At 38.2% G+C, this 27,875-nt stretch overlaps 2 protein-coding genes, 1 long non-coding RNA gene and 4 other non-coding genes across 7 annotated transcripts; 2 read left to right on the top strand and 5 right to left on the bottom strand.

Annotated features, from left to right (window-relative positions):
- Positions 1 to 4,135: 4,135 nt before the first annotated feature.
- Positions 4,136 to 27,673, top strand: Fry (microtubule binding protein furry). Its single transcript, XM_076386175.1, is given in 44 exon segments — positions 4,136 to 4,295; positions 4,810 to 4,896; positions 5,037 to 5,078; positions 5,359 to 5,535; positions 5,606 to 5,790; positions 5,846 to 6,045; positions 6,116 to 6,325; positions 6,395 to 6,602; positions 6,670 to 6,807; positions 6,885 to 7,119; positions 7,189 to 7,592; positions 7,675 to 8,386; positions 8,457 to 8,627; positions 8,692 to 8,881; positions 8,955 to 9,131; positions 9,982 to 10,128; positions 10,544 to 10,714; positions 10,775 to 10,924; positions 10,995 to 11,164; positions 11,245 to 11,516; positions 11,597 to 11,751; positions 11,905 to 12,068; positions 16,327 to 16,536; positions 17,974 to 18,110; positions 19,810 to 19,914; positions 19,994 to 20,128; positions 20,204 to 20,472; positions 20,573 to 20,953; positions 21,104 to 21,735; positions 21,833 to 21,998; positions 22,063 to 22,372; positions 22,446 to 22,749; positions 22,825 to 23,333; positions 23,419 to 23,727; positions 23,813 to 23,981; positions 24,399 to 24,571; positions 24,642 to 24,716; positions 25,377 to 25,550; positions 25,629 to 25,766; positions 25,851 to 26,032; positions 26,099 to 26,291; positions 26,364 to 26,621; positions 26,681 to 27,182; positions 27,303 to 27,673. Coding segments are annotated over 43 exon segments (9,816 nt in total). The 5' UTR covers positions 4,136 to 4,295; positions 4,810 to 4,853; the 3' UTR covers positions 27,467 to 27,673.
- LOC143184148 (nociceptin receptor-like) lies at positions 11,979 to 14,560 on the bottom strand. Its single transcript, XM_076386184.1, has 4 exons — positions 13,661 to 14,560; positions 12,432 to 12,639; positions 12,231 to 12,319; positions 11,979 to 12,097 (listed from the first exon to the last, which is right to left on the bottom strand). The coding sequence occupies exons 1-4, from the start codon at positions 14,480 to 14,482 to the stop codon at positions 12,092 to 12,094; spliced, it is 1,125 nt and encodes a 374-aa protein (XP_076242299.1). The 5' UTR covers positions 14,483 to 14,560; the 3' UTR covers positions 11,979 to 12,091.
- LOC143184166 (uncharacterized) lies at positions 14,618 to 15,330 on the top strand. Its single transcript, XR_013002728.1, has 2 exons — positions 14,618 to 14,711; positions 14,811 to 15,330. It is a non-coding gene; the product is annotated as an uncharacterized LOC143184166 (long non-coding RNA).
- On the bottom strand, positions 18,305 to 18,377 carry Trnaa-agc (transfer RNA alanine (anticodon AGC)). Its single transcript has one exon. It is a non-coding gene; the product is annotated as a tRNA-Ala (tRNA).
- Positions 18,457 to 18,529, bottom strand: Trnaa-agc (transfer RNA alanine (anticodon AGC)). Its single transcript has one exon. It is a non-coding gene; the product is annotated as a tRNA-Ala (tRNA).
- Positions 19,096 to 19,168, bottom strand: Trnaa-agc (transfer RNA alanine (anticodon AGC)). The gene has a single exon. It is a non-coding gene; the product is annotated as a tRNA-Ala (tRNA).
- On the bottom strand, positions 19,247 to 19,319 carry Trnaa-agc (transfer RNA alanine (anticodon AGC)). Its single transcript has one exon. It is a non-coding gene; the product is annotated as a tRNA-Ala (tRNA).
- Positions 27,674 to 27,875: the final 202 nt, after the last annotated feature.

The following is a 27,875-nucleotide window of genomic DNA, read 5'->3' as shown; positions in this document are numbered from 1 at the left end:
CGCGTGTATCGGCTTGATAAAATGCGTTCACGGTCAGCACGTTCAAAATTAGACCTTTACCCGCGCGTGCTGACGCACTTCCGGCAAAAGAAAGCCGTTGATGTTGTCGCTAGTGTCAAGGTATTCGAAGTATGAAGGGAATTGGCGGGAATTCGTCGGGATTGAATCTGTGTGGATGGTCGTTTTTAAATAGTCGCGTCACGAGATCTTCCGCATTTGCGAACAGCTGACTATGTAGATGAGGAGAGTAGTAGAATTCGTATAGACGAAAGATTGAATAGTAATTTCGTTGAAAGAGGATTCTTATGGCATAATATTGTAAAAATAATTGACTTTAATGAAGTTTTCTTGATTCAACAGTTATATCTAATGTTTTAATTCTGTTTTTCATTTATTATATTTTGATTCAGGAAGATGAAGCTTAGCTCTCGTAGCTTAATTTCTCGAAACTTTTTCAATTTTTCACGTCTAATATATATCCAACAGATAGCTAAAAAGATTAAAGTAAAGGAATTGTTCTTATAGCTATAAATGATTATAAGTCTTCTTAAAGAAAATTGGGAGAAGTCATTCATTTTTAGTATAACAGTTATTCTTCATGTCATAAAATTGTAATTTTTTACTTAAGGAAGTTCTATTAATGTGAGTTCTAAAAAATTTCGTATATATTTGAAATGCCCGCGTCGTACATCCATATTGAATCACCCTCGTTCACCACCGAGAAATCTCGTAATAATTACAGAATATTGTGTTAATTATTGACATCTTTCGGCACCTTCAATTTAGCGCTAAATTTAAAGACTAGAAAATTACTATTTCGATTGCAACATCTATTCAATATAGGCTCTAAAATTTCTATAATTTCTTGGGATTATGTCATCTTCCCTTAAGCCACGTTTCCACGTGAAAATGTTTCGCGATTTCTACTCCCATAATACAAATTTCGCAAAAACTGTGCCAATAGCAAGAGTCACGATTTGCAATGGCCCGTGAAAACGTAGCTTCAATCTCAATTTTGGCAAGATTTATCTCAACATGACTTATCAACATGTTTATTGACTTCAGAGACGTGTATCTTGCACCATAAATATAAATTCCCCTCGTGTAAAGACTATAATCTCTACATTTAAAACTATTTGTGTCTCGAATTATAATATATGCGAGAATATCCTCTTAAAGTAACGATTATTTAATCTAACATGCAAACCGAGGTAGTTTTCTCTGCAAATCGGTGACGAAGAAGCACTATGTCAAGGATGACAAATATGATCGTATCCGATTTAGAGTAGATATTACTACATAGTATCTCATCGTAACCGATCGATCGTTGTCCATAGGAGTACTCCAGCCCTACCTAGCATTACCCTTACTGATCATGCTGTATCTGAGAACCAGACCAACCCACGTTCATTTTCTTCAAAATCTAGCTTTACACAGCATACTACTTTCTCTTTCTTTCATTAGAATACTAAGAATCTATTTAACTTATATAAAAATTACAGTTATAAGTAAAGGAGATTTAATAGTACAAAACTATACATGTACTTCAAATTCTATGTGAAGAAATGGGTAATTGCACTTGTTTTCTTGTTCTCCTAAAAAAGAGACTCAGAATAAGTTGGCTCTAAAGTACAAGGGGTTAAATATGTAGTACTCATAAGATAGCATATAGGATTACAGACTCATTGTTCTTTTCTTTGTTTCAATAATCCTGAAACACCCAGTATTTTCTGCATCATGATATAGTCATTGATAGGAATGACGACTGACGATATATAGATCGATAATTTACACGTGTCCCACGGCGATTGTCTTTGGGGTGGTTTCGCGTTTGCGCCGTTAAAGACACAAGAACGAGATACAAGGTCAATTTCTTGGTGAAGAAGGAGGTCATCGGGGCGCGACTTGCGTAACCCTGGCGCACGGCCAGTGTGTTACGGAGCACAACGCCAGAGTTCAATGGAGTAACTTCAAGTTAGGGTGTATTTATACATCCTGAAGATACGTACATACGCTGTGGACCTTGTAAAGAATAGGCTAATTCTAAAAGCGTCTCCTCTCTGCACCGACTTACTGTCCCGTGGCGCGTGCAACCATTTGTTACGAGGATCAATGAGATGTATTTGCTCTTTGGTCTATAAACAATGCCGCAACTATTCATTGGATTTTAGATACACGTTCCGTATTTGACATTGATAAGAATTTAGAAACGTTGCACTTTTACAGGAATCCTTATCTAGATAGAATAGTGGACTATTCTGTACACTACTGGACAAAAATTTGGAATCTCTTTCTACATTAAAGAATCCTCTTTCTAAATTAAGTCAGATAGAATATACTGTGACTATTATTAAAAATACTTTACTATGCAGTGTAATTTTAATTTATAAGTGACTCCAAATTTTGGTCTATAGTGTATAAAGGGAAGAAGTTACTAAATAATTTATATAGATTTCCAGGAATGGTGAATCCTGCTTCCATTTCGATACGGAGTCGCAAAAAAGAAAGTAGCATGAAAATCAACGTACACGCGCGGCGGTGATGATAATGGTTCGTATCATTATGCGAAGTCAATTACTCAAGAGATGAACTCTGTAACATCGCTATAGCCTCTGCGCGAGTTTTCGAGAGATATCGTCACCTACTTTCCATATTAAATACGTTTACAAAACTCATTATTCTCTTTTCGTCGTCACGGTATTAATTCGTCCTCGTTCATCTATCTAGACGTGTCGATTGCACCAGGAAATTCCACGCTTATCGCCAGCCGTTGATATCTATCTTCGAGTAATGCTTACGCGAATGTAATTGAAACGCCTTCGTCAACTGCAGTGTGTTCTCAACATTAACCTTCTGAGCTGGTGCAACCACTTTTTTCCTCGTAGTAAACTCTATGTATCTTCTTCGATAACACGACCATGTATTAGCGAATTGTAACGAATTTCCTGGCTTTCAGCTCGTTACGTAACAGCCAGGTCTATAGTACCAATAGGGAAGTTGCGCGAATTGCGACATCTACGAAAACGAGGACACTCGGTTTTTCTGACTTTCCTGGGAGTCTTCCTGGGAAAACCTTTGACATAAGATGTAATTTCATCGTCCTTCTGTGGAATGAATAAGAACGTTAGGCATGATTAGTGGCTCAAGCCACGTTATATCGAACTTGCGACGCGGTACTCAAGTGTGTGGATTGGATTAAATAACGACCTTGGTGACGTACGAGGCTGTCTGCACCAGTACAGCAACTGAAGTCACGGTGGTCAATGCACCTGAAAAGCAGTTCGAAGCGGATTCATTGTCGATATGAACCCATAGCATCCAGAATGCGTGCAAAAAATTCAAGTCTGATAAATTCGCGAATGCTAAGAACCGGATGAATCACGCGACGCTGTATTTACACGAATTCTATCAGAGGCTGATTACAGGCACGTGCAACGTCTCATCTTGCGAAAACTGTAGTTCGTCCTCATTGGAAAATTGGATAGAATTTGGCCTCCGTTATTGATGGGCGGCATTATATAAAAATAAATGCGACGTTGAATATTTTCTGTTGCCCAATGCAGCGGCTACGAAAAATAAAATTTTAACCCTGACTAAAGTGACGAATATTTGTTAGATAAATATTGCTTCACTTTAGAGATCGAGTACTCCAAATGACGATAGCGTTTTGTATTTATTTCTACATAGGATTTAGATACATGGAGATAAGAGTCTACGTATGAAACCAGACGTTTAACTCATAATTACCAGTTTATTGCATTAGGTGCTTCATTGCCAGGGTCGCTCACGCATCGAAAGCTTTCTAATGGCTCGTTCTATGGTTTCTAGCTATAGTACCTACAGTTGGTACAGAAGTATAGATTCAATGTCAATCGTTACAGAAATAGATCAACACGGAAACGGTAGTAAATTATATATCATATGTCTATATTTCGCAAATCTTTATAATATAATGAAAGTTATTAATGTCCCCTGGCACGGCTGTCACAAATACATACTTTGTTATTAAATGACAGCTCCACTAATCGCGATCTATAGCTACAAACGTTTAGGAAGTAAATGCATTCGAAGTTTCGAGGAAGAACAAAGAATCGCTAAGATTGCGATATTTAACAAGTTTTTTCGAGATTTTAATTGATAAATGTAGACCTAACACCCTCTAGTGGCCTCACAGAAAGCATACTAAATTAAAGGAACGCGTGGAATATGAAACTGCGAAGTATACATACGAATCAAGCCGGACATTTATGAAACGTCAGACTTAGAATTTGATTATAATATAATAACATTTTACGGTAAATAACGCGTGTTTCGTTGCTCATTTTCGGTTATCTAATAATTGTCTATCAGCGAGGATAACTTGACGCTGCAGTGAAACTTCTTAATTCGTCTATCGTTTTATAGTAATTTCGCTTTTCTTCTCAGGTTATGGCTTCCTAGGATCTATCATTTGAGTCGCACTTTTAATTAAGTAATATTTATTTTTCACCTGTCATCGACTGTTAATTCGTGTAAATAAAAAGATTGAACCATTACACTCTTCTCATATATTCGTGACAATAAATGGAAATTGAGATAATACTGTGGCACTTTTCAATTGCAGTAATTCATAAATAATGTTGTTAATAAATGCTAATATGCAAGTGGCGTCGCGATAAGCGAACTTAATAGTGTTCAAATGAATGGATTAAATAATATTCTGTCTGTACCTCCTTGTCCAGTTTATCTGTAGTTTTGCATTTTTATTTTTAGAAAAAAAATAAACGTTAAAAAACTATCTTACATAACGTATTTCATCTATTGTTTTAGAATGAAGATGCTGCGTATTTGCAGCATGACATTGTTGTGCATTAATGCAGTCTGAAGACAAGGCGTATATAAACAAGATGACTGAAGGTTAGTAAATATAGCTGTTTATACTCTATTATTATTTATAATATACTAAGTTTCATATGTGATGTCATTTACTTATGTTGTAAGCTAATATACTGCTTCATTGAGAAAATAGCATAATGGATAAAATTATTATATTGTAGGGGGAGAGACACAGCCAACTCCTGGGAATGAGGCCCAACCAGGTATAATTTGATTTTTATTGACAGTTTTCCCAAGTACAAGGTCCTTGCAAATTTCCATATAGAGAAAGTCAAGTATCAAGCTTAATATAATCGAATTAGTGTTCATTGTAGGCATCTGTTACGTTACAGAATGGGGCTTCATTTGTTAGTCTCCTCCATCATGTGGAATTACTAGTGTTAGAATATTCCTTTAGTAGTAGCTAGAGAATATCAACTAAAGCTTGTATTTATAAAATATTAAAAGGAAATTCCCGATGTGTGAATCTTTTATTTTTACCAGAAGCCTCTGAACCCAGAACCATACATGGCGAGAGTTTGCATGAAACAACAGCAGAATCATCTTCACAAAGTGTACCTGAACCTCCTCAGGATTTGCTTACCGTTCATGGAGCAACACAAGGAGAAAGTAGTGATGCTGTTAGCATTCATACTGCTAGTACTTCAGTTTCTGGCAATGGTAAACAATTTAAAAAACACAATAGTGGTTAATGAAATGTAAACAAGTGTTAAAATCTATTGTGTTTTAGAATCAAGTTCCAGTAGAGTGAGTGCAATAACCGTAGTATTACCTTGGGGTGCTCAGAAGGAAACAGTAAAGCCTCAGCAAATAGGAGACATGGATTTAAGACCTGGAGAGTTCGTAATGCGTACTCTGTTTGCAGAGTTTACTTCGCAGGCAGAGAAGAAAATGGAAGCAGTGATGACAGAACATGTAAGTAGTACACTTATTTATTATTTACTTGTTTCTAAGAGAAAATCTTTTACAGGAAAAGCCACTTTCAAAAGTTTTGCAAAGAGGAGAGGATCCGCAATTTGATCAACTCTTATCTGCATTTGGTTCAGTTGCAGAACATTGTCTGCCTTCTATATTACGAGCACTGTTTAATTGGTATGAGCGTCAGTTAGTTGATCAAGGCAGTGATCAGAAGAAACCTGCTCCTGGAAAGGAAGATCAAAAAGGAAAAAGGTAGAGATACATTTTGGGAAACTACTGTTTTAGAATTTGCAACAATTTTTAAATAAGCATTTGATTTCAGTATCATGTACACAATAGTCTCAGGCAGTGTAGAAACAGTTGAAAGAAGTGAGGCAGACTTGCTTCAGGAACGAAGAGATCTAGCAGTTGAATTTATATTTTGTTTAATGTTGATAGAAGTTTTACGTCAATTACCTTTTCATCCTGGTCATGAAGATTTAGTAACTTACATAGAAAATATTGCTTTTAAACATTTTAAATATAGAGAAGGGTAAGAATAAAAAGTTTGTAAAAAATAAAATTATTTCTTTGCATATTCTCTATGTACTTTATATTGCAGCATTCAGAATGAACCAAATGCAGCAAATATTCATATTATCGCGGATCTTTATGCAGAAGTAATAGGTGTTCTTGCACAATCTAGATTCATGTCAGTTAGGAAACGTTTTATGATTGAATTGAAGGAACTACGTGCTAAAGAACCAGGCCCCCACACTACTCAGAGTATTATTTCATTACTAATGGGAATGAAATTTTTTAGAGTGAAGGTAATTACTTTAAAAACATTTTTAGATTAATAATTATTCAAGCTACATATATTCTGTAAATTTACAGATGGTTCCAATAGAAGAATTTGAAGCTTCATTTCAGTTTATGCAAGAATGTGCACAGTACTTTTTAGAAGTAAAAGATAAAGATGTTAAACATGCTTTGGCTGGTCTCTTTGTTGAGATTCTTGTTCCTGTTGCTGCTGTATGTTTGCAATATTATGTAATATGGTATAAATGCTTACATATTACATCTAATGAACATTTATTATTATATTTTAGGCTGTAAAAAATGAAGTCAATGTCCCCTGCCTAAAAAATTTTGTAGAAATGTTATATTCTACAACTTTAGATATGTGTACTAAATCAAAGCATAGACTGGCTCTTTTTCCTCTTGTAACTTGCTTACTGTGCGTAAGCCAGAAAACATTTTTCTTACAGAATTGGCATTACTTTCTAGCAATGTGCCTTTCACACTTAAAAAATCGGGACCCCAAGATGTGTCGTGTAGCTTTAGGTACAATTTTTCTTTAAAGTAATTTCATTATTTAATAAAGCAATCTGCTTATTCATGTTTATTTTTCAGAGGCATTATATCGTTTACTGTGGGTGTATATGATACGTATTAAGTGCGAGAGCAATTCAGCCACACAAAGCAGACTGCAAAGTATAGTAAATTCCTTATTTCCTAAAGGTTCAAAAGCAGTAGTACCACGTGATACTCCACTGAATATTTTTGTTAAAATTATTCAGTTCATTGCACAGGAGAGATTAGATTTTGCAATGCGAGAGATAGTGTTCGATTTACTGTCTGTGGGTCGTCCAGTGAAAATAATTTTAACCCCCGAACGCATGAGCATTGGACTTCGAGCTTTCTTGGTTGTAGCTGATAGCTTGCAACAAAAGGAAGGAGAACCTCCTATGCCTCGTACAATGGGTGTGCTGCCTAGTGGTAATACTATGCGCGTTAAAAAAACGTTTCTCAATAAAGTAAGTCATGCAAATAATTATACTCATAATTTAGGTAATAAAAAACTATCTCCATTACAAATTTTAACTTTTTTAAATACAGATGTTGACAGAAGACACAGCAAGAAGCATAGGAATGTCTTCATATTTTCCCCACGTTCGACGAGTATTTGTCGACATATTAAGAGCTTTAGATGTCCATTATGGAAGACCTCTTATGATGACAAGCACTCAAAATATGAATAAGGAACCTGACGAAATGATCACAGGAGAACGAAAGCCTAGAATAGACCTTTTCCGAACTTGCGTAGCCGCGGTCCCTCGTTTAATTCCTGATGGAATGACTGGTGCTGAATTAGTCGATTTATTATCCCGTTTAACTGTCCATATGGACGAAGAACTTCGTGGACTGGCATATCAAAGCCTGCAGACTTTAGTACTAGATTTCCCTGATTGGAGACAAGACGTAGTTCTCGGTTTCACGCAATTCCTAGCTAGAGACGTCCAGGATACTTTTCCTCAGCTTGTCGATAATGGTTTAAGAATGCTTCTACAACTCCTTACAAGCTGGAAAAATGCATTGACAAGCCCTAGCATAAGATCCAAGGAGCAGGCAGCAGACAGCACAAGAACAACTGCTCGTACTGACGGTAGCATTAAGAAAAGCGAATCGGGACAGAAGATAGAACCTGCTTCGAGTGTGTTTCATTTAGTGGAAGGCTTTGCATTGGTCATGCTATGCAATTGCAGACCCTATCCTCGAAGAATAGCTGTTCATATATTGCGTGAAGTGAAACATTTGTTGAAGACATTGGGTAAGGTTAACTATAATAAAGTGAAAAGTTATATAAAGGCATCTAATATTAAAAGAATTGTCTGTCTTAGGTGGTTTGGAAGACGATCAGCCTGTAATTGATGTAATAGACGCTTGTTGTCCAGTGGTCTTGGAAAAATGTTATCACATGTTACCGCCTGCGGAAAAAGCAGCAGCAGCTTCTACTTCCAACGTTGATCTTCAATGGATAGCTGAAAGAAGTAGTTGTGTATGGACTGCAGGTAATAATCCCACTGAACGATATTCGATGAATTTGTGATATTTGCTAATACACAAATCTTGCAGGCCTCCATGATGATACTAGTACCAAAAGTTCCTCTTCTCTCAATTTGAATGGAGCAGATCCATGGGGAAGTTGTCTATTTGCATTCTTGGAAAAAGACAGAGTCCTCACGATGTGTCCCAGTGCAGTTGCTCATTCATGGCCTATTGTTTTTACTCGAATAAATTCCCTCTTTTCAGTAATTGATCCCACGTAAGGCTACAAAATTTTTTTACCACAATTTTCTTACTACATTTAATTATGACTCTTGATTATTACTTTTTAGACCCGTAAATGACAACAGAGCTTCTCTTTTGAGAAGTTCGACTGCAGTTCGGAAACCCGTGAATGAGAGAGATGTCTATATGCACGTTTGGAAGAATTATTTAACATTTGGATACAGAGTTGTACCACCAGTACCAAGTCCAGTCGTGCGATGTGCTAGCCCAGATCTTAGCCTCAGGTAAGTTGGAAATCAGACATCATTTCAGGAACACTCAGCATCATACCATTTCATTTTATTATCTTTAAAACAATCTTAAAAATATTCTATTAGAGCGTGAGGGATGAGTATAATGTTCGATGGTGTATTAGTTACGTAGATCTAAAACTTACATTTAATTCTAGATGTACATATCAGTGATAGATTTAAAGTTGATGTATTAAACCATAGAATTTACAGTTCTATCATTTAGAGCTTTACATGTATTCATAAAAGAATGGAATAATCAGGTGGATTTAATAATTATTTGGTATCAATTGGTGTTGGGTCGTGTCTGCTTATGTCTGTTGTACTATGGAAACATTTAACGGGCGTTGATGGTGTCGCGTACATTTCTTAATACAAAATTACAGTGTAGCACTTTGCAGACCATGAAATAACTCTTTGATTACGACATGCATTTTCTGCTGTGACACGCACGTGGCATTTTGTACTTCTAATGTCTGATTACCACGCAAGAATGTCTTCTAATGTCAATGTAACATTTTCTGGTTTGCCATGCACCTTGTCCCCAGGAATCCGTCGTTCTGCTAGCAATACCAAGGTGTTTTGCCGCAATAAAGGGAGCACCAATTCGTACCAAGACGCGCGCGCACTTTGCACTCGGGTGTCGGGACTCTAATTCGCACATTTCCCTCAGCGCACATCTCGCTTCATCTTATCTGTAATATTTAACATAATCCCACTTCGCATGACCTACTCGTCATTGTCTCGCACACGTACATCTCTGGATCTTAGAGTAGTAGTTTCTGAGCAGTAAATAATGTCTGATACAAGGAGCATTGGTGGTACACTGTATTGCATACTCTAGTGGTCAGCATACGGTGGAGTTTGGTGTGTTGTGCATGAGTAAGGAGTTGAGTCAGAGCCTGGAGAATCTCGGCGGGGCGCAGACCCTGCCGGGCCGCTTCTCCGTTCCGTCCATTTCCGGCATCTACACCAGGCATAAGCGGACAAGGTGAGCCTAATTAACCATTCGCGAACGACCATGCTTCGAAGTCACCCGGGATTAAAAACGGTCGTTGGTAACTTGCACTACACTTTCCTTACAAGACTTTATTTATTTGTGACACCTTTAGCTCTGATCAAACTCCTGCCTAACAATCACACTTGTACACGTATTTTTTGGGGATCGAACGAGACTGTATACTTTCATAAATCAGTCATTTACTGTACTTTTCAATTATAACAGTTTCATTCGATCCCTGGTATTTTTATTTACTCTTCTTGCCTTAGCCTTACGACCGTTCCCAATCGCCTTAATCGGAAATTGAACTTGCCAACCGCGCACGATCTGTGTGTCTGTAACACCGTATGTCAGTGGCTCGCCGAGGTACATTCTGATACATGAAAACATTTGAATTTTCTCATAGCTCGTCGCCGGACAGTCTCTCTGCTGAACGAGGCGACAACAAGTCACCTGGTACAAATGCAAGCCCAGCAGCATTGTATAAACTGACTGTGCCCCTGTTGAGATGCGAGGTAGTTGACGTTAGGGATGCTGCTGTACAAGCGATTGGCAAAGTTAACGCTGATGCTTTGAAGTAAGTACATAGCGGAGCGATCCAGTGTAGAATATTTTAAATAATGATTGTTACTTGCAGAGATTTGATGGAGGAATTGGTTCCATATATTCGGGAAGCTGTTGATCGTAAGCAAGAGAATATGAGACGCAGAAGGAGAAGAGATGCATTGAGATTGCAACTAGTGAGAGTACTAGAATTAATTGCAGAGTATGGAACATTCGGCATCTGGTTAGTTCTCTGATTAATACTTCTGTATTATTTAAGTTTGAATACCAAATAATTGCGTACATTATTCCAGTCCTGCAGTCTTAGATCGTGAGACACAATCCCTTCATCCAACATTTGTCGAGTATATCGACGGTGCGCGTGTGTATTTAGAAAACGAAACTGATAAAGAAGCACCTGCTGTGCGTGATATCAAGTTACATTTCTGCAATTTCATCAGAAAAATGATCAAGAGCTTCTCATGTGAGTATTTTACCCTAGTAGTAAAGTAAGTATAAAAATGATTAATATTCTAAGTCAGTACATATTAATTTATATTTCAGTGGAAACGTGTCATTCATTGCTAAAGAGAGATCTAAGAAAAAACTTGTTCATGCTATTCGCTAGTTGGGCTGGTCCTTATGGTGTTCCACTTTCAAGCACATCTTCGCTACACGAGGAAGAGAAATCTTGTACGGAATTACAGCTCTCAGCGCTTCAAGCTATGAGTGGATTACTGTGTTGTGGGCCTTGCTTTAATTCTCAGTCACTGTCAGAAGAAGGAGCAATACTTTATCGATGGTTGGACTTGCTACTAGCCAGCAAGGACGAGAAAGTAAAGATTTCATGCTAATTCACACATTGTATACATTTAATGAAAATATTTGAAGTTGCACATTCAACAAATTCTTTCAGATCTATGCTCTCGCCCGAGAAACGGTTGTCTTATTGCTGGAATGTAACTCAGATATCGGGACCCTTCTCGACTGGGTGGTCGACCGATGTTACACAGGAGCTCCTCAAGTAGCTGACGGCTGTTTCCTCGCCTTGGCAACAATTTTTAGCGCAAGGTTAACAACATAGACCTTTGACTGTTTATAAGCATATCAAGTTACAAAAATTTTATTTCGTAACATAATATCAAATTATAAGAGAGTACAAAAGATTCTGTTCATACATAAATGTAATACATAAAGTATTTTTAATATTTTCTTTTTTTCCAGAGAATATCCTTGTGATCATTACACAAGCATTATCAACGTTACCCTGATGAGTACGGGTTGCCCTCGTACACCCGTTCACGACGCAGCTCTCCAACTTCTCCAGTTACTGGATCAGAGATTTTTTGGGAACGTAGGCCCTCTTCCAGCAACAGAACCGGAGACTGGTAAGTTTACGTAATCCACTTACTCACCCCTGCTTTGAGGCGAAACAAAATTATTATGTTTACATTGAAAACATCGCACAATGGTATATGGAAGAACATGTTTTTAGCACTGGTAACAACGTTTACGTTGAAGACATAAAACAAGATTTACTCTAGGGTAACCTTTAGCTCATGAAATTCCTCCCACGGTTCCATAAATACGGTTACGTGGCGACGCGTTGTTGCACCGTTTGATCGTGCCAGGTTTGACGCTAGATATGAATTATAACTTTCTTAAACAAACTTAATTATCACTTATCTTTACCACAGAGCTTTTAAGAGATTATAGCAGTCAATTGAATCTATACCCACAACAGAGCCTACCATTTTGTGTTCCATGATTAGACACCTGTGTTATGGTCATATTTCTTCTGCGAAATCTCTTTACGCACATGCACCGTATCGCTCTCCGAAAATTCTGCCCTGTGGCGCAGTACAAGATAAAGTTTATCCCAAAGTTGGTATTAAACAACAAGTTGCATATCTGCTGCGCTAGCTCCACTGAACGTGGTGCAGCTTTCTCTTCCTGAAACTGTATTTTTACATTCATCACACAGGTAGGGCGGCAAACTGTATAATGCAGACATGAGAAAGAAGTCGAGTGGGAATGACACACAAATAAAAGATAGTACTGACACTACATGCGCCATTCTGTGTTGTTCTGTCCATGAATTAATGATGAAGTCCTTATCTCGTACGTATAGGGTTGAATAAATTTTGAACAAAAATTGGCCAACTTTGACTGACGATAACTCTGCGAAAAATCATCGTAAGATTATGATTTTTTTTTTAAATTGAAGCCTGAAATCTTTACTGTAAGATAGTGTGTCTTGATTTTATCCCTTATTGTATCGCTACCACTGGAATCCCTTAAATCTGAGGGTATGTTTATCATATTAAAGATTGCAAAGTTCGACGAAATGCACAGACTTCATAAAATTTTTTTCGGTAATGCCGTTTGCAGGAGCATAAAGCTTCAACCTTCCCCTTTAATTTAAAAAAAAGAGCAAGTCGCTACGATTTTTTTTCGCAAAGTTACAGTATTTTAAAGTAACCCTTGCATTTGTATGTCATATCGAGAAGTACCAATTTTGGTAAAAATGCAAGGGTTACTTTAAAGTGTTGTAACTTCGCGAAAATAAATCGCAGCGACCTGCTCTTTTTTTTAAATTGAAGGGGAAGGTTCGAATTTTATGTTGACCCAAACGATATTCCTGAAAAAAATTTTAGCAAGTCTGTGCATTTCGTCAAAGTTTGCAATTTTCACTATGACAAACATACCCTCAGATTTATGGGATTCCAGTGCTAGGGATAGAGTAAACATAAAATCAAGACATAGTATTTTAAAGTAAAGACTTCAGCCTTTAATTTAAAAAAAAGATCACAATCCTACGATGATTTTTCGCGGAGTTATCGTCAGTCAAAGTTAACCAATTTTTGTCCAAAAAATAGTGAACCATGGAAGACAATATTAAAGCCAATCGAATCCACATTCCTTTCACTGGACTTCTTCTCATCTCTACACACCAAAAGAGAAAAGTATCGTCACCTACATGTAAGAACGCATGAATCCTCAGCACATACGCAGGCAAGTTGAACAAAAGGAAGACACTGGAGACCACCAGAAGCATTTTAGTGGTCTTGGTCTGTGACATATTATTCCTCATACTCTGAACATGTGTTCTCTCCTTCATATCGCGTGGCTCATGTGTCAAAGACTTTCTGATCTCGATATGCCTGTAAACAGCCTTCGCGATCAGCACATTCATGATGATGATCACCGTGAAAGGAATGGCGAACGTCAGCACAGTATCAATCACGTTGTACACAGTCGCCCAGGACTCTAGTCCCTCAGCTAGATGACCACACTCCGTCACATTCCCATCTTCATTGTACTGCAAACGAGGCGTTGACAGCCACAACACTGGACTGCACAAGATCATCCCCAATCCAGTCAACGCAGCGACTGCAGCTTTTGCTCTAGCTACAGTACGTACCGATTGGCGATAGAGAGGATACTGGACAGCTATGAATCTCTCAATGGTGAACGCTACCACCAGCCAAACGCTCATGAAGCTGCACAGTGTCGTGAGATAGATGAAGAATTGACAGAAGCCTGGCCGATTGAATAGACTGACTTTCAGCATGTTCAGCCAGACTACGAAAACTGACATCAGGAAGCCAGTGTCGCTGATGGCCAAAGCACCTAAGTAGATGCTCGAGGAGTATTGACACAGTTTCGTCCTGAAGAACACGACTAGGGAGAGACAGTTCCCCAGAGAGCCGAGGCACACGAGTATGGGCGTGTAGTAAAATTGGACGCTGCGTAAGACGCATTCTATTAGGTCGAATCCCGGGGTGTCTCTGTGGACCATTTTCGTTTGGTAGTTCCTCGAACAAGGAGATCTCGATGGTTTTGATAGGAGCCGAAGCGGTTGCGATGACGCGCGCTGTTCGAAAATATTTGATATTTTCGTTCGTCAACTGACATCCCACAAATAGAGGTGCAGTGCAGGTGGATTTATGTTTCCCACGTGTGGCATCGTCGGCTCGTTAGTCCTCCGTTTAATTGGGAATCTTCAAAGCGAAGACAATAATCTGATAGTAATCGCGATTAATTCGTATAATTTTTATGCTTAGTTTTATTTAATGTTTATCATGTTTTATTATTATTCTCATACGAGGTCTTTCTTTAATCCACAGAGGAGCTTGATCTGTTTCATCATCGCTACCGATAGACAGTCAGCTTTATTTTTGGTTAAAATAACTGGATCTGCTTGTTCCTTTTCGCGGCCTCACCGATCCATCGAATTTCATACCACGGAACGAAAGTGGTCGAAGTTTGTTTAATGCGCTACGAAAAACTGCGTTGGAGCGGCGCCAAATTCTCCCAACGCCTCGGAGGGTTGATGAAAAACTCCATTCTTGATTACCATTCTCGGGATACGTTTATAATTTCACTTAGGCGTAACTCCCGCGTAACTCCCGCGTAACTTCAGTTAGAAAATTCTCCAGAACTTTGAACTATCGTAAAATTTACTATTTAACGTGCAGCTTCGCGAACTTTTTATGAACTTTACCGCGCACTCGGGGCACATTTTCACAATTGAAAAGTTACACTGTTGCATTTCACTTTTGTCTTAGTTCTCAGTTAAATACTTTTCTTAAATATTCAACTAGGAAAAGGCTTTATGCAGATCGCTTGTAATTTTGTAGCGGGAAAGCTGGCAAGTAAAGTACATAGTTTAAATGAGTTCTTGAGTTTTAATTAATTTCGCTCACGTGAGTAGTTGTCACTAAAAGTGATCACTGATGATGGTAGCTTTGCTTCAAATGTTGAATGGTGGAAGAGAAAGAGTAGTTCTTGATAAAGGATGAGGAAGTCGACTAGTATTCATCGAGATACGATCTGGACTATTTCTGCGTGCATCGGCAACCGTTCCTGATAAAGTCCAATGCATCTAGCTTCTGCGCACCAAGACGATAGGAGAAATTCTCGTCGGTTACGTGAACCAAGGAAAAAGGATCACCAATTCTATATTTAATATCAAATTTTTAATAACATAGCAAATCACAATTTGGAATTTTTTATATGCTCATTCTGTAATTATAAAATGCACTTTTTTAATATCTAAACTACAATCCTCGTTTCTCTATTATTCGAGTTTTCTGTTCTCAATTTCCATTTTTCCAATTGCATGAGACAAGACTTAGTTTTCAAGAAAATTAAATTTGAGTATTCTTCTGGTATACACGTCTCACTAAGTTTTATATCGTAACTGTTATAATAGTATACAAAGGGATATAATTGTATTGAATAATGAAATCAATTGGAAACCCGAGGATTATTATCTCAATTTTTATGAGTCAACAAATCTTCCAGAAATCAACGTTTTAACCAATACTGAAACCCTTTTAAAAATATTGTTCTCTAAAATTAAATAGCTTCTACCTACTTAAACTTCAACACTTCTCAATATCGATTTAATCGAAAGACTCACTCAAGGAAGAGACTTAATTAACGATGCATTTTATAGTCTGAAACGTTGACGACGTTCTATTAGATGCTAATTATATGCTTTCAGAGCACGCTGGTCCGATGTTAATTTTCATCTGAGTTAACGCGTGAAAGCCACTGAAAGTTTTAACATCTAAACTATTCTATGAACTGAATTGGAATAAAGCATTCCTGATGCAACACTATTGTTCCTTGTTTCAGGTCAAGATGACCCTGTGGGCGGGTCATCAACCACCGCGACTTCTGCCCCAGGGCAACAAAGTAATCCTATCGGTGGGATGTCCTCGAGTGGTACAATTAGAGGTGGCACCCTCGATGTCCTTCTATCGACCACATATTGCCGCAATCAAATGTATCTTTCTCGTCAACTTGCCCAGTTGCATCCAGAACTTACAATGCCAATGTTCAGCGGTAAGTTTCCCTTTGTTTAACTGGAAGACTCCCACTCTGGAAGTTTGAAGCTACTATTTGTATGAAGTCTCCCCTTCTATAACTTTAATTGAAATTCAGATTGCGTAAATGCAATTCGAGGGGTACCTGTTACTCGATTGAAATCTGCATAAATTGATATAACCAGAGTAATGGAAATTATAAAATATTGCCTCTCGATGTCCCGTTCATGCTACCAGAGAATGTTTATATAATTTTGAATTAAAGATGGCTCGAAGCGGAATATATCAGATTTGTTATGATAATAGAAACAGGGACACGTCGACAGAGTTTGAGGTAGTAACTAATAAATTATGTTTTAATACCGCAGTACAATAGGATGATTTTTATGATATCTAAGGTAATATATTCTCTTTTATGCAACTGCCAGTTAATGCAATTAATGCGTGTAATCTCATTCACTAAACTTCTTATTTTTTTCTTGTTCTTGCAGCGAGTTATACCAGCTAATATTTTCTTCCTTGACACAGCATTAATAGGATCGATACGGTCTTTTAGTTTGCTCTGTACGAGAACTTTATTGAAACTGTATTAAAGTTTTTAAGTTATCTCTTAAGTTGCAGAAAAATGATACTCTACTTTTTAATCAATTTGAGATACGTGTTAGAGTACAGTATTTGAAAAATTAACTTTTTTTGTTAATAGAAGTATAATTTAGTAACGAGTTTGTAGGATCGTAGCACAGGCTTCCTTTTTAATTAAATTCAGTAAAGATACTTAAAAGTATTTCTGAATGGAGGAAGCTGACAAAGAATTTATTCAAAGAATATATTATTCTAATTCAGTTGTAAATGCATGAATACTCGTTAAGTATGATTTAACGAGCACAGGACACATAGATGAGAATACATTAGACAAGTCGAACATTTTGCTGGCAGTCAGCTAGAAATAATTCATCCATTTATAACTCAACCTAATACCTCTTTCTCCAGTTTACTTTGCACACTTGCACACAAAGTTTATTTTATCGTGCAACTCCTCCTCTGGTAAACGACGATAAATGATATTGTCAAACAGAATTCGATCAACATTTTAATCATAGACTAATAAGTCCTCTTGTTTAAACACTTCAATACGAGAAATGGGAGCGCAGGTCGTCCCATTACATTACTTGCTCCACTTTCTAGCTAACTCGATAAAAATAGTAAACACCAACGAAGGTGAAAATATGTTTCTCGTAATTTTGCGAGAAACATATTCAATTCAATTTCACGAAATTTCTTTGAAAAACAATTTGTACGCAGTACAAAAACATGAAGTACACAAACCATTTCGAGATCACAACAACACTGACCCAAATAAACCAAACGAATGCAAATCTGATTAATATTCCATTAACAAAATTACCAATGACCATGCGCCAAATAATATTGTACATTTGTTACGTGTCATTTTCAGAGATTACACACAGATTTCAAACAGCCAGAAGAGAGGTTCGACAGCTGTTGCTCCAATATTTGTTGCCCTGGCTGCATAATATGGAATTGGTCGACCCTAATGTCCCGCCACCCTCCAACCCTTTGAGTTATTACCAGGTAATATATCCATAATGTGCAGGATTTTGGTAAAATAATGTTCATCCTCGTGAACTTGAAATTAATTGAGGTCTAACGTGGAGAATAAATTAGTCGAGGATTATGTGTAACTCTGAGGAAGTCAGGACAGTTTTTGCTGGTAATTTAAAAAAAAAATTAATCTTATTTGTTAAAAATGATCCAAAAGGGAAATTTGGAGGCGCCGGGTATCGATCCCGGTACCTCTCGCATGCTAAGCGAGCGCTCTACCATCTGAGCTACGCCCCCTTCGATCTGGTTCAATTGCAATGTCACTTTCGAGCAGTAAGGTGATCTACTTTTGGTGAAAGGATCAAACAGTAATTTTTGGAGGCGCCGGGTATCGATCCCGGTACCTCTCGCATGCTAAGCGAGCGCTCTACCATCTGAGCTACGCCCCCATTGGTTCCAATCCATTCGAATGTTACTTTGGAGCCTTGAGGGTTGCATATGCTAAAAAGGTTTGAATTTCCTTTTTTTTGTGCTTTATTTTGACCATGAGGTCTCCTGATTGTATTTTCAAAATTTTATTGTGGAGTTTCTATTGACAGGGAAGCAGAGAATTTTTTAAAGGACCAACCCCTTAGAGTATGAGAACCTGATATTCCTAGTATGAGATTGGGGGTGCAAGATACTGAAGACAGTTTTATCAAAACACTAGGAGAATATTTTGTGACTATTCGAAGCTACATTTGAGTACCTCTATGAGAGTTATTATTCTGTTTCTTGAAGCCTAAGCCTAGAAGAAATCACAAATTGGTCTATAGAATTTAAAGTGAGACTACTTCTAAGATTTGAGCTTTCACAGGCCACATGCTCTAAAACTTCGTTTAGCATTCTTGGCTCCATAGAAATCAGTTTTCTTTTTAGAGTGAAAATATTAAAGGTGATTTCTCTTTTAATTGTCCAAGTATATGGAATGGTTTTATTTAAATTAGTTTTAGTCAAAAGGACAAAAAAGATTTTTTGGAGGCGCCGGGTATCGATCCCGGTACCTCTCGCATGCTAAGCGAGCGCTCTACCATCTGAGCTACGCCCCCTTTGATCTGGTTAAACGTAAATGTCATTTTGGTGGTAATACATGATCTACTTTTGGTGAAAGGATCAAAAAAGGACTTTGGAGGCGCCGGGTATCGATCCCGGTACCTCTCGCATGCTAAGCGAGCGCTCTACCATCTGAGCTACGCCCCCATTGATTTCTGTTACTTTAACTATTAATTTTGTTCTCCAAAATGATCTACTTCAAGAAGACATTCTAGTTTTTCATTTAACTCCTGGAGACATCAGGAGTAACTTGTCCCTGTTAGAGGGTAGAATCTAGTCAGATGACAAACTCAGCTGACTTTTAAAAATATTTTATGTAACTATCTGGTTAAATTAAAGTTGGAAATGAATACTGAGTAGAGTTTCCATCCCCCTTAGTCTTTCCTGGAAATTCTGGTTCTAACTTTTTACTTCTAGTTTTCATACAAAGTAGATGCATTTTTTAAATTCTATGAAACGAGTTTGTACAAACTCACCCATGCATTGGTTTTTGAAGTATTCACGATTTGCTCGTTGGCCGATATTTCCATTTGTACAAGCAATGGAAACTGTCCTGGAAATCAGAAATTGTAAATATTAGATATTAATAGGTAAACAAAACTTGTTTTATTTAAACTTTAATTACTTTTTTCCGCAGTATTACGCGAGCGATATGTCACGCGGCGGAGCACGTAGGGAGGGTTGGGGTAGCGCTGAGGCAACAGAAATGGTCCTAAATAACTTGTTCTATATAACTGCAAAGGTATTGTACACGTTCTCCAATATTGCTCGAACAAAACAAAATAATATCAGCTTCATTGTAAAACAATATTATTGTACAGTTTTCCGACGAGCATCCTAAGGAAACTGAAGAGCTCTGGGCAACGTTGTGTGGTTGTTGGCCTAACAATTTAAAAGTAATCATTCGCTATTTGATCATCGTCTCGGGAATGGCGCCCCAAGAATTACTTCCTTATGTAAGTTATTTTCCTCTTCCATTATTCATTGTTTCTATGAAAAAGCAACCCTCATAATGCTATTATAAATTCCAGGCAAAACGCGTTGTCCTCTATTTAGCAAGAGCTCGTCCAGATCGTTTGGTAGACGAAATGATGACTGAACTGCAAACAGTCGAGACACTGAATTGCTTAATAGAAAGAACCGAAACCCCGCCGTTTTATAGATTAACTAGCATGAGGAAAGCTTCCTCTCATAGCGACGCGCCAGCCGCTGATCCAGGAAATCCTCCTCGGGACCTGGGCGTTGAAAAGGGTACCATTCATACGAAAAGGCACTCGGGGGAGGATCCTGTTAAAACAGGGTAAGCTTTCAATATAAAAAGGCTAATAGCTAATCCATAGTCTACTTATAATTGGTTTAAATGATATGAATATGTGTTATTCTTAAATATTTGTTCACAGTTCAAAGTCTGACACCGCGCTACGAGCGCTCGCTGGGTTTCAAACCCCAAGGGTCGAAAAAACGAGGACTGCGAGCGGTCCGCCTGTTCTTCCAGACGATCTTTCCACTCCTACGACGGAAGCAGAAGTATGTTCAGTATTTAGTTAGTCTTGATGATCTTGTATTATTGTTTTACGTGTTTTATTTCAGTTGACCACTGACGAAACCTGCTACGGACCACGCAGTGGACCTACTGGAGTAAATGGGAAAATTTCATGTGGTGGAGAAAAATTTGATATCCCCCAACCACACCCTTTGCCTATGCCCGAATATGGTGGATACTTTGCGCCTCTAACGGAATATCTGCCTGACAGTTCACAGCCAATAAGTGGATTTCATAGGTGAGTGTTTCAGAGTAGATTTTTAGCTATAAAGTAACATGTTTGTAGTCCTATGACCCATATATAGGCTAGAGTAATTTTAATTGTGAACTGTGAACGTGTTAAATGACGATAGAACAGCGTAACAACCTCTATGTTTCTCAATTTCAGATGTAACATAGCTGTAATGTTGCTCACTGACGTTGTCGTCGATGGTATACAGCTTGACTGGGCAATCCATGTTCCCTTAATGTTACACATAGTTTTTCTTGGCTTGGACCATTCGAGACCTCTCGTAAGAGATCACTGTCGTTGTCTCTTGCTAAACTTATTGGTTGTCCTCGGGGATCATCGGGATCATCTGGGCGTAGCTCGAGTATTGTTGGCGTCAAAGACTGAACAATTGGGTTTAGGTCTCTCCACGCCAGCGTTGCCAGTATTGGAGCACAACTTCACCGAAGTTGATCCAGAGTTTGATAGTTACTTGTTTGGCCCTCCGCCTGTACCGCCTTCTGCGACGCCTCCTCCATCATCTTCGCCTCCCCCGCCTTCTTCGTCTCCTCCTCCTCCTCCGCCGCCTCCACCGCCACCTCCTCCACCACCTCCGCCACCAGAATCCTCCATTTTTACAAATGCTCCACCGCCACCTCCGCCGCCGCCTCCTCCACCACCTTTCCCTCCGTCTAATAACGGGACACCTACTCACTCACCGATTCCTAATTCAACATTGACACCCCCCATATCGATGAACCATGTGAATCATTCGGATAACTGTAAGGATTATTCAAGTGCTCATGTATATGGTAAGGAACTAAGATATTTGAGATTTTAAGTCGTATTTTACTCGCTTGCATTATGAAATTGGTTTGCTTTTGTACTAATAATGTTAAAATATTACAGATTCATCGGTATGTAATAATTGGCAGTCAACGACAGGCTCTACAACTACTGTTCCACCAGTTATAGTCACACCAGAAGATGCAAATAATTGGGTTGGCCCTCAGCCTGGTCCAAACATGCCTATTCAAGATGTAATCAAGTCTTTGATAAACTTCCTTGCATCTAGGTATGTTTAAGACTGCTGACAGTGTCTAATAGAGTTTGCTAAGTGTTTTTTTTCTTGTTGATAGAATAAACCAACCATTGTGGAATTACGAAGACATGACTGCCAAAGTATGGTGGGTTCGCAGTGCTGAGCAACTAACAGTATTATTGCGGCACGTGTTACGAGTCTTCAGAGATTCGTTGCCTCACGCATTAGTTAGTCAACGGTGGGCGCAAACTGCTTTGCAATTAGGCTTATCATGTTCGTCTAGACATTATGCTGGGAGATCTCTCCAAGTGTTCAGAGCACTACGAGTTCCTATTACATCTCGAATGCTATCGGATATCTTATCTAGATTAGTAGAAACAGTTGCTGAACAAGGAGAAGATATGCAGGTACTTATATGCTCTTCTTGTTAATCTGTGTAATTAGTTTCTTGGTTACTAGTTATATTAAATATTTCTCTAGGGATATGTAACGGAATTGCTGTTAACGCTCGAAGCAGCTGTCGATTCTCTCGAATCCGACTTTAGACCCCTAGATTTTATGAAAGAAATATTCAAATCTACTCCAAATCTAAATAACAAAGACCCAGCATCAGGTTGTCTAATCGGTGGGAAACGTAGCCCAGGGGGAGGCAATGGATACCCAGTTGGACCACACATATTTTCTCACTTAAATCAGGGTGGTCACACAAGAAGCACCAGCTACTCAGTTAGTTACTGCATGAAGAAATCAAGTGGTGGGAATTTAGCAGGAAGTGAAATAAAAGGTCTGTTGCATTTATATTTATTACTTGACTCTAAGTGAATAATTATTCATAACATAACATTAATATCTGTTATAGAACTGGATAACAGATGCAACAAATATCCAAACTCTAATCTTTCCCGATCGAGATCGGCTCAGTCTTTGAAGTTACTGGGAGATTCTGCAACTCAAGATGATAAAATGACAATTCTGGCTCAGCTCTTTTGGTTATCCGTGTCCCTTCTTGAATCAGACTACGAGCACGAATTTCTTTTAGCACTGAGATTGCTCAGTCGCGTATTGCATAGATTACCACTGGATAGACCTGATGCTAGAGACAAAGTCGAAAAATTGCAGCAGCAGTTAAGATGGAATTCATTTCCTGGTGTGCACGCATTACTATTGAAGGGATGTACTAGTCCCAATACTTATGAACCAGTTGTTACACTACTATCACAGTTTACCCCATTATTGGATTTACCCGTTGTTGATCCCACTCAGAGTTTGGCGTTCCCAATGAATGTTGTATCTCTATTACCGTACATGCTTCTAAACTACGAGGACGCTAATGAATTATGCATCAGGAGTGCCGAAAACATTGCACAAGTACCTATTTATATAAATATAATCACAATTCTACTCTACCTTCTGGTTTACAAATTATTAACTTGTAATACACCTTCTTTAATAGGTGAGTGCCGAGAAGGGAAAGAAACTAGAGAATTTAGGCACTGTCATGACGTTATACAGTCGACGTACATTTAGCAAAGAGAGCTTTCAATGGACGAAATGCGTTGTCAAGTATTTATATGACACCTACGCGCATCTCAGCTTCAATATGCTTGCTTTTCTCGTGGAAGTCCTCGAAAAGGGTCCAGGAAGCGTCGCCTTGCCTGTGCTTAGTATTATACATTGTATGTTGCATTATGTTGACTTAGCCTCGCAAGCTGCGCAGCCGATCAACACTGAGCTCCTCAGAGTGATTTCAAAATATGTCGAGGTATGATTCAGAGTTCCATTTAAGCGGTAATGAGCTGTAAGTAATGTTTCTTGCGAGTAGTTGATATGTAATGATATGATGCTAGGGCCCTCATTGGAAAGAAGCCCTTAAAATATTAAAACTCGTAGTCACGAGATCGTCGACTTTAGTAGCACCACCTACTTCAGTGCACGGTTCATCCTGGGAATCTTCATTAGCATCTCCGCATCCGAGCTTCACCGATACCGAAATATTTACCAAAAAAGAATTACCCGGTAAAATACTGCTCCTTATTATGTATTTTGCATGGTTGTGAACGTTAACGATCAATAAGTTTTGTTTTTCCCTCTTACAATGCGGAACACATTCACTGCATGGATTGCTTATCCGCTGATGCACAGGTTGCGATAAAAATAATAATGACAATATGTTGTAAACTCTTCACGAAATATAGTCACTATTTTTTTAAATCTGAATTTGTTACACGCTTGCGTAGTTTAATCTGAAAATGATTTAGCTTTCAGAATCTTCTTTTTTTTAAATCTTTATTACTATGCGAATTTTCTAATATAGTTTCTTAAAAAAGGTAACAAGTATTTGTTGAAACATATTAATTATTAAATTTGCTAAGTATTTGTAAGATTCTTTATTAAAAGAATGTTGATATTTTATTTTTATTTCATATTTAATAGGGAGGACTATGGATTTCACATTTGACTTGTCCCAAACACCGGTAATTGGCAGACGATGGCTAATACGTCAAGGTGTTGAAGAGAAGTCGCTTGCTTCTCCTCAGTGTTCATTATCTCTTTCACCAGCTGACAGTAATACAGTTTCTGGTTGGAAGAGACCATGGATGTCACAGGTTGAATAAATAACTAACTTATAAAATACAAAACATAGACCAGTTGTATCTAAAAAAGTTTCTTTTTCAGGGTCGAGTCAGAGAGTGTTTAGTGAATCTTCTCACAACTTGTGGACAACGCGTCGGATTACCAAAGAGTCCATCCGTAAGTTTTTATCAGCTTACCATTTTCTTCTTAAAAACTTGTTGCGTGGTTCATTCATTTCTATCCAATAGTTTTCCTATGTACAACTAAAATTTTTTTATCGAAACTGACTCTGGTTATGTACCCCTTTTTAGGATGAACACATTAGTTCAATGACATTATATAGCAAGGTAACAGGTTTCTTTAAATGCAGTCTTGCACTCATTATCACAAGAATTCTAAAATATCTGTCTATACTCATATGTGATGTCTTACTAATACAAATATATATCCACGCTTTAACATATGCTTCGTGTAAACGTTTTAACTTGCACAATATTTAAAGAAAGTGGACAAAATTTATTCTCATTGTTGTAGGATTATTGATACGCAGTAGATCTTCGTGTAGCATGTTAATTGTATGAGGTGTGGCGTAGCACAGAATATACAATGTACGCGTGTGTTTTAATTATTAAACAACCGCTATGTCAGAAACTATGCAAATAAACTCTGTGTAAAGAAGTTACGTTAATTAGACACGTAAATGCACACTAATCGCTAATGTTCACAGCATTTTCACATAGTAAAAAGAAAACTGAAAACGTCATGTTAAATAAGAATCCTGTTGCTATCTCCATATTATGTTTACTTGTTAGTTAATAATAAAACTTTGTAATGCAGGTGATATTCAGTCAAAGTTCAGATTTAATGGAGAGACAATCATCCATGGCTTCCTCAACTGAAGAAGTTTCTGGAGCGAACAATGATTTAAGTGGAGGTTCTAGAAGAGATGATGAACAATTTGGTGTATTCAAAGACTTTGATTTCCTCGAATACGAGAGCGAAAGCGTTGAGGTAAGTACTTTAAACGCGTATGTTATATTTTATCCTGCTTCTGTTGTTATTTAAAATATTTTTGTTACTGTATTTCAGGGCGAAAGCACTGACAATTTCAACTGGGGAGTAAGACGACGCCCTCTCAGCGAAGGAGAAGAAAGAGAACCAAGTCTGAGACAATTTGAGGAAAGCTTGAGTGAGAAGACGCAGTCGTCTAGTAAACATACTAGTCGGGTAAGAAAATAATTTATCAAATCATTGGTTAAGTGATATCTCAATCAATAGAAATGAAAACGTTATATGATACTGTAATTCTAGCGTGGTGTTACGGAAGAGTCATCAGATGACGAGGCTGGCTCAGAATCTCCCTTAGACGAAGTACCAGGAGGGTCTGGAACAGGACAAGAAGCGAACAATATTCCTGGGATGTTCCCCCCATCCTCCCTTTCACTGATACCTAGTCGTACACGTCACGATTCTTCGACAAGGTCTGACACATCGTAAGTTTCTCACTCAGAGTTATAATTTAAACATTTAATCGATTAATTTTTATTTTGTATACGCAGTGGCTCCAGTGCTGGAGATCTGGGAGACGTGACGCCCTGCAATGCATCACCAAATCTTTCAGCACTGATGCCTTTCAGACAAGTTGTGCGAGATGATGCTGAAGAGATTTGGCGGCAACAGATTCAAAACCTCGTTACGCAATCTTTGTACAACACTCTAGATTTCTTCCAGCTACTGAGCAGAATTGTAAGGGTAAGTATACTGTGCATTCACATTATGTATCAGTAGAGACTCTAATACTTCTTTTATTGATATTATTCCCAGGATGTGAGCACTAAGTCTGTCACTCTGACACGAGAAGCCAGTGCCTGGTTGTGTAATGGCAGTCCCGCCTCCACTCAGTTAGGCTATCATTTGTCTAGTCATGCAGATCTGCTCAGTTCAAAAGCTGATCCACCTTTGATTTGGTTTTCAATCACCATTTTCGCGAACCAAAGATTGAACGAGTCCCTGCGTTTCGGGATGCTAGAGATTCAAGAGCATCTTGAAACGTTCCTCGATAAGAAAGACCACGCGACTGAAGTGAGTAATTCTTTCACATATCTCCACACATATTTTTATTAACATATGATGCCTTTCAGTGTTTGGAAGCTGCCAAGGCTGCCGCAAAGCTTCAAGCATTAGGAGGTGGTCATACTACCGAGTCAGGCCTTGAGGAGATGCTCCTAGACTTGGGTAGAGCTCTGTACAAGCTTCATTTCCAGCTGTTACTTTTAATCGAGGCTTCAAACAAGATGTTAGGTACTTTGATGAGTGCTGCGAGGAACGTGCAAATTCCACTGCAAGATATATCCACGGAAATAGCAAATATGAAGATTGCATTAAGCAAAGCACTCGAAGAGAGCACCGAAAGCGAAAGAGGCACTCCAACGCCGACACCTAGTCCTAGCCCTCTGCCAGTTACTGGCGCGGTTGAAGAAGTTGCTAGAGTAGCAGAATTGCTGAGGAACGCGCGATGGTGTCCTGCTCTTGAAGCAGTGAGATTGCATAGAGCTCAATGGCCTGGCGATCCTTTCCATGATGACGATGACGTCACGACTGCCGTTAATATGTATTGCAAATACTTAGGACAAGATAGATCTGGTAATGTTTCAACATTTAATGAAAAATTATCTCAGCATTTAATGAAATAATATCTACATTGTATGTAAGTACGTAATAGGCTTATAAAGGGTCCCATTAATTATTATTTCTTTTTTGCAGATATTTTTGTGGTGACACGAAAGGACGACGAAATGTCAGAAATCTTTAGTAGACTAATGGAAAGTTTATTCCAAGTGTTGGCGGCCGTAACAGGCTTAGAAGCGTCCACGAAAGCCGCGCGGTCTCAACACGATCATCCTAATAATTCGAAAAACGACTGTTAATTTCACATAAGTTTTAATATATCGTATTTATATAGACAACCGTTTGTCTAAACTCTAAACTAAAGTCTTCGTATAATTTAATTGTGTACGCGCGTTTTAACCCCGTATTGTATTTAGATATCTCTTGTATACGACTATAGATGTATGTATATCCGCGAATAATCATCGTAAATGACTAATGGAAACACGCACGAGTGCAAGCACGAAGTCGTTGACGATCTTTTCTCGTTACTTTTTTTTTTTTTTTTTTTTTTTTTGAACACGATAAACGGTGACGAATAATGTAATTAATCAGCGAAATAAATTCTCGAAAACTCGTCAAAAGATAGTATCTTTTTCAACGACCGCAAAGATGATTGTAGGACCGCAACGTTCAATGTTCGATATTGATTTAGGAGAGACAGATCAT

This window comes from Calliopsis andreniformis, chromosome 2 (assembly GCF_051401765.1).
Source record: "Calliopsis andreniformis isolate RMS-2024a chromosome 2, iyCalAndr_principal, whole genome shotgun sequence".
NCBI classification, from domain to species: Eukaryota; Metazoa; Arthropoda; class Insecta; order Hymenoptera; family Andrenidae; genus Calliopsis; species Calliopsis andreniformis.
Note: the sequence above shows the minus strand (reverse complement) of the source record. Positions and strands in the feature narration are given on the sequence as shown.

Bases quoted from the DNA above. Each gene is read 5' to 3' on its own strand.
- LOC143184148 (XM_076386184.1), bottom strand. From the start codon at position 14,482: ATGGTCCACAGAGACACCCCGGGATTCGACCTAATAGAATGCGTCTTA. The intron at 12,640-13,660 runs GTAGGTGACGAT...GTAAAAATACAG, and splicing joins GGATTCATGCGTTCTTACAT to TTTCAGGAAGAGAAAGCTGC. The intron at 12,320-12,431 runs GTAGGCTCTGTT...ATTCATATCTAG, and splicing joins TAATCATGGAACACAAAATG to CGTCAAACCTGGCACGATCA.